The sequence below is a fragment of the Ipomoea nil genome, unplaced genomic scaffold (genome assembly GCF_001879475.1).
Source record: "Ipomoea nil cultivar Tokyo-kokei standard unplaced genomic scaffold, Asagao_1.1 scaffold1474, whole genome shotgun sequence".
Classification (NCBI taxonomy): domain Eukaryota; kingdom Viridiplantae; phylum Streptophyta; class Magnoliopsida; order Solanales; family Convolvulaceae; genus Ipomoea; species Ipomoea nil.
Genome location: NW_017617902.1, coordinates 1,318,590 through 1,325,373, shown reverse-complemented (window position 1 = coordinate 1,325,373; position 6,784 = coordinate 1,318,590). Strand labels below are relative to the sequence as shown.

Sequence of the window (6,784 nt, the reverse complement as noted above, 5' to 3'; positions counted from 1 at the left end):
TTTGTGGGGTTTCTGTATATTCTGATTATTTGCATTATTCTGCGATTTGTGATGAAATTGTGACTTTGTGAGCCCTAATTTGTACGTGAGTCAGTGAGTCACTGGCTCACTAAGCCCTAATTTTTGGGGTTTTCCATATAAATGGCGAATTTGTCAAATTCCTGATATATGGTTTCATGTTTATGGTAATAGAACCCTTAACTTTGTACAGACTGTATATATGTAATTATGTTACATATTGTAGTGGTGGAAGCCTAAATTTGATTAATGTGATTATGGATTTTATGAATTATGAGATTGAATTGTATTGTGTATTTGTGTTGATTGTATGAGCAGTTGAGCACAAAGCCCTAAACCTCCTAAGTCCTAAGGCAGTAAGGTTTGGGCAATTCCATTTAGATGATGATTTGAAAAATGCAAATCTGATTTATGTATTTAATGGTGGAAGTGTAATATGTAATCTGCTAATCTGATTGACTATGTTCTATACTTCTATGTATGGTGGAAGCTTTAATCTAAAATATGTTGTAATCTGTTACCTGTTTATGATTTGTAATCTCAAATCTGTTTCGTTGTCTGCTTTATTTGGATATATTTGTTTACTGATGCCCATCTTTATAGATGGAAAGCATCAATGCATCTGGACACCCTCCAACCTCAACTGAAGAGGAGCATGGAGTATAAGCTCCAGGTACTGAGAGAAATCCTCAGACAAATCCTATGCCTTCTCCTCATGTTGTTCCTACAAAGAAGAGGAAAGAGGGTGGAGTCTAGATCCAAAGTATGGGATCATTTTGAAAAGATCCGTGATCCTGTAGGTGATCCTGAGGGACCAGTAGTTAAGCGCAAATGCCTTTATTGTGCAAAAATTTATAAATGTGAAAGTAAAAAGCATGGCACTTCCTCATTGAAAAACATATGGTGGCCTGCCTCAAAAATCCTCATTCTAAGGATACAAGGCAGTCTCTTCTCACCTTTAATGATGTTTATACCTCTGGAACAGAAGCTTCTGAGGGGGTTTTGGGGACTTGGGTTTTCAACCAAGAGGCTATTAGGAGGGCATTGTGTGAGATGATCATTGTTGATGAACTTCCCTTTAGGATTGTTGAGGGAAATGACTTTAGGAAATTCATTTTAGTTGCTTGTCCTAGGTTTCAAATCCCTTCTAGGTGGACCATTTCTAGTGACATTTACCAGATTTACCTAGATGAGAGACTAAGCCTAAAAAAGTTGTTTAGGGTGAGCACTTAAAGGGTCAGCTTGACCACTGATACATGGACCTCTGTCCAAAGGATAAATTACATGTGCATTACTGCACATTTCATTGATGATCAGTGGAAGCTTAACAAAAAGATCATTTCCTTTGTCCCAATTTCTTCTCATAAGGGAGAGTACATAGCCAAAGCCCTTGAGAGTTGTCTTCTTGATTAGGGGATAAAAAATGTTTTCACTGTTACTGTTGATAATGCCTCTTCAAATGACATAGCTTTGGGGTTTTTCAAGAACAAACTTCTGTCTTGGGGTGGGTCTTCTGTTAGGGTTCAATATATGCACATGAGGTGCATAGCCCATGTATTGAACTTAGTGGTCCAGGATGGGTTGAGATATGCAGGTCCTTCTATTAAGAAAGTTAGAGATGTTGTGAGATGGGTGAGGAATCCTCATGCAAGACTCAAGAAGTTTAGAGAGCTTGTTGTGCTTAATGGGGTGGAAGCCAAATGTGCATTACAACTTGATGTTCCAACAAGATGGAACAGCACATACATGATGCTCAACACTGCCCTTCAATACCAGAGGGCCTTTGAAGCTTATGAGAATGATTCCTCAATGACTGCTGACTTATCTGATTCTATTCCAAATTTTATGGATTGGCTTTCTGTGCAAAGCTTAGTCTATTCCAAATTGTAAACATTTTGTGAATGTGTTTGTATGAATCTGTGAATTGTGTTTGACTTTGATTTTATTTTTTCTGTGTTATGTCTGTTTTTTAGGAAATGGGGTCCCATATGAAACAAAAATTTGAAAAATATTGGGGAGATCCTGAAAAAATGAACTTCTTGATATTCTATGCCACTATTTTGGATCCTAGGGATAAGATTGAGTACATGCCTGCCCAATTTGCCCAGTTATATGGTGATGATAAAGGAAAATCATGCTTTGAAAAGGTTCAATCTTCTATGGTTGTGCTGTTTAATGATTATACAGCCACCTACCATGTGCAGTCTGCATCCCCTACTGTGCAATCTATGCAATCTGAACCTGTCCATTCTCAAACTTCAGTTGGAAAACCTCAGGCTAGAATGAAAAGCCAGCTAAAAAAACAGAGAATGGAGACTGGTGGAAGCAGTAAAGAAACTGAACTCCAAATTTATCTAAGTGAAAAATTAGTAGAAGATGAAGAAAATGTGGACTTTGATGTGCTAAGATGGTGGAAGGTTAACAGTGATAGATTTCCTATACTCTCTAAAATGCCAAGGGATGTGCTGGTTGTTCCCATTTCAACTGTTGCCTCTGAGAGTGCATTCAGTACTAGTGGTAGGGTATTAGATGCCTTTAGGAGTTTCTTAAATCCTAAATTGTTGAAGCCCTAGTCTGTGCATAAGATTGGTTGAGGGCACCCAATCATCCAATCTCTGTTGAGGAAAACTTGGATGATGTTGAAAGATTAGAGAAGGGTACTCTTTTTATTTTCTAACTTTCTAGGTTTCAACTTTATAAATTGTTAATTGTTACAGTTTCTAAACTCTTTTTTGTTTTTTCTTTTTGTGCAGAATTGTCCACTGGAGCTGCTGGTTCTTCACTAAGTACTGTTGGAACACTCCCAACAATTGCTGTAATACTTTTATAATTTATTAGTTTATATAACACTCCTTTCTGTTTAGTTTTATTGCTAAATGTGTGGACTCTTTGAGGCAACTCAGGTAAGATTCCAGAACTGTTAATTGCTAAGTGGCTTGGTAACTTTTTTATAAATGTTGCTGCCCTTACTTAGTTAGATCTCTGGTATTATGCCTTCTCTTGAGTTCTGGTATATCACTTCCCTTCCTCTCATAGTCTCCTTTCTGTTTAGTTTGTGTTTATTATGGCTATGATGATGCTTCCACCATTTGTCTGAATTAAAAGAACTTTGGGTGTTTGGTATGTTGCTCTGAGACAAACTCATGAAGCAATTTGCCCCCAACTCTAAAATGATATATAAAAAAAAAAAAAAAACAATCTGAGCATTTTTTATTATTATTATTTATTATCTTGAGTTGATATGTCATATGTAGACATGTAGTTCTCTTTGTCTTTATTGGCTTTAAGCCTTTAATGGTTCTATAATTGAGCAGGAAGAGGAGGAATGGATGAATGTTGAATGCTGACTGCTGATTGCTGACTAATGTTGAATGCTGAGTACTTGAGTAGTTGAGTGTTGTAAAGTGTAAACCAGTAATAGTGTAATTTGCTTATTGCTGATTTGAGAATTGTTGATTTTGTGAACTTCAATTTTGCTTTTTGAACACTTCACAGTTCACAGTTGGACAGTTGGACTTGGTCAGTTTGAACTTTGAACTTTTGTGAATTGTAATTGCAATTTGCAAATTGCAATATGTAGCTAAATGCCTAAATAGTAAATAGCTTTGGTAATTTAGTTTTAAGTTATTAAGTTTCAACTTTCAACAGTTTTTTTTTTTTTTTGTATGTTGTATAATCCGAATTGAAATCGAAAACCGACCCCCACCCGACGCTATCCGAACAGGGGAAATCCGAAAGGATTTTGTAATAAATTCGAACGGATTGGGGTAGTTTTTCCCAATCCGAAATCCGGACGGGTGGACGGTTCCAAAAACCGAACCGTCCGAACCCGTCCGATGCATAGCCCTAGTTATTTACTGTCAATGATATTAAGTAGCGGAACTTAATGCCATCTACTATGGGAGAATATATTTTACTAAAATCAATTATGGGTTTCTGTGTGAACCCTTGGGTTACAAACTCGCTTTATATCATATCACCTCATTATTCTTATTTCTCTTTCATACAAACACTCATTTATAACCTACTATACGAGGTTAACATTCAATGGCGTACATATTATAAAGAGAATATATCTATTTTAGCAAGTTGAGATATGCCTTAATTACTCATTTATATATTAAATAGTCATGGCACTTCTAGTGCCTAACTCTGGATCTAGATTATCATATAACGGAGTAATTTGTAAAGGCAATTGTGTTGTCGACAATTATAATATTTTCATAAATTTTTTCCATATTTATAATAGTTCGTGGCAATATTTAAGTCAACCAGATTTTAGACATTTCCCAAAGATATTCAGATCTGGTTGTTCCGCATCCCCAGTATTATAATTATTTGGTATACCTATAAGTTTACTAGGGGATTTTCACCTTCTGGACGAATGTCTTCAAGGCATAATTCTCTAACAAATTTTAAGAGTGACAAAGTTTTTTTACTAGATCTAGTATTATGATTCTTATCTCTTACACCGATAGATCTCCTACACTTCTGGCGTCAAGGAGTATCGGTAGATATATTCAACAGAGTATTTGCTAAAATTGTAAATTGATTATCTTTTGAATTTCTAGTTCGATCTAACTAAGTACGTGAGTTTAAATAATGAAGATCTTTCCATTTTATAGAATTTTTTGACATTTCATTGATTTTGAGTTTTTATCTCCCCCTAATGCCCAGAAACGATCTTCATAAAGTATGCAATCAGCATACCTTATTATATATTGATCCCCTATCTTGGGCTTTAGGTATTTAAATAACAGATGGATGTTAAAAACTAGTATATATATATATATATATATATATATATATATATACACCTATTTTCTTGGATATCCCCTAGAGGTATGTGTTGGGCGTCGGTCGAGTTGGCCGAGTTTAGCCCCTGCTCGATTCGAGATGTAGCGTTGTGGCTTATCATGGAGGGATGTGGTTAAATGGTTAATGTCCACCTACTTATGTCAACCAAATAGCCAAAGAACTCTGTGGTTAAGCATGCTTGACTTACTGTAGTCACGGGATGGGTGACCCACTAAGAAGTAAGCATAGTGCAACGCTGAGATCCATCAGTAAGTTATGGTGGTGATACATCAAAATAGACTACATACTAGGTGTATGGGGGAATAATTATGATATGCAATGAGTCATATTTAGATTCAAAATACTAGTATATCAAATTGGATGTTCTTGAAACAAACCTGATGGGGATATGGGACCCTAGGGTCTATTCTATTGGGAAAAACTTGGCCCAATCGCCCAAGCGGGGTGTCCATCTTTATGGGTGAGGTGTTGGCTCAATAAAAATAATGGAATTCTATTGGGCTAAGGAAAGAAGGAAGCTTGGAGCAAAATATTTTTAGAATTATTATTATGAGGTATCAAACCCACGACCTCAAGCATGACAACACAAGTCTCAAACCACCAAGCTAATTAAGATCTTATATATTAAAGGGCAGGAAGCTCCACTTATGCATGGGAATGCGCTGGAAGCAAGGTAGTGGGAGGATACGTGTGTAGTCTAGAATGAAGGCTGTCAGATGCCGTCCATTTGTCAACCATCCGTGAATCCCTCAACAGTATAAATAAGCATCTTCCCCTCCCTTTTAAAGGCACCCCTTGGCTCACCAATCCCCCCTCGGTTCGTTGGTTTGAGTATTCAACACCCTGCTGGCACACCAGGGTTCGAGTCCTATTGTCATTATGGGCTTGTACCTCGGGCTTTGTACGTACTATTTTGGATCTAGCGCCCCGGGTAATAAAGTTATTCTTTGTCTACCTCTGTTCTATATTTCTATATCCGGTTTATGGTGGACCCGGTCCCAATAAAACCATCAAAACCAGATAGCTTAGAGACGGATATTCATGTCGATATTTTGTTGCCAGTCTTTATTGTTAGAGTAGGGGTGTAAATGAGTCGAGTCGAGCTCGAGCATGGGTTGGCTCGAGCTCGACAATTGATGCTCGAGCTCGAGCTCGACAATTTTCGAACAGCTTGAGCTCGGCTCGAGCAGCTCGATTGTTCGAGCTCGATTTTGAGCTCGAGTTCGGGCTCGATGGGAATCCGCATAGCTTCGTCCGTTCGTCGGCAATAGCTTCGTCTGGTCTCGACTAGTCGACTATCGGGCAACACTGCAGCAGCTTCGTCAGTTCGACATCGGCAAAGGTGGAGAGTGGAGACAAGGATTGCCGTCGTCGGTCGGCAGTCTTCCGATGTCTCCGTATCTCGTCTCCGTGTCGTCGTCGTCGACAGTCTTCAAGACTCCAGAGTTAGGGCTTGGGAGGAATGGGGGCGGGAGTGCGGGAGTTCGAGAGTGCGGGAGTGAGGGAGTGCGAGAGTACTGGAGTAGGTTAAACCTTAGAAGGGAGTAAAATTTTAATTTTTAATTTTTAATAATAATAATAATAGTAATAATAGTAATAGTAATAGTAATAGTAATAGTAATAGTAATAGTAATAGTAATAATAATAATAATAATAATAATAATAATAATAATAATAATAATAATGATGATGATGATGAAGTATGTTTACTTCATCCCGAGCATCGAAGAAGATCTGAACCTTGATATGCAGTTCAGGTTAATGGAGATATTATCTATGGACAAAAGAACCGCAATAGAGTCAGACTTGGGTAGCAAGATCATTAACAATATCAAAGAAGCTTCGGGTTCTCCAAACGAATTCAGCTTCAATCTTGAAAAACAGTCAGATATTCAAGTTTCGTGTAGCATTTAAAATTTGTTTCATTGTCTGTTGGTCCCAAAGGGGG

General features: G+C 37.6%; 1 protein-coding gene across 1 annotated transcript; it reads left to right on the top strand.

Moving 5' to 3' along the window:
* The first annotated feature begins 918 nt into the window (after window positions 1-918).
* Window positions 919-2,591, top strand: LOC109188714 (zinc finger BED domain-containing protein RICESLEEPER 2-like). The gene is made up of 3 exons (XM_019339343.1): window positions 919-1,104; window positions 1,432-1,878; window positions 1,992-2,591. The coding sequence occupies exons 1-3, from the start codon at window positions 919-921 to the stop codon at window positions 2,589-2,591; spliced, it is 1,233 nt and encodes a 410-aa protein (XP_019194888.1).
* The last annotated feature ends 4,193 nt before the right edge of the window (window positions 2,592-6,784 follow it).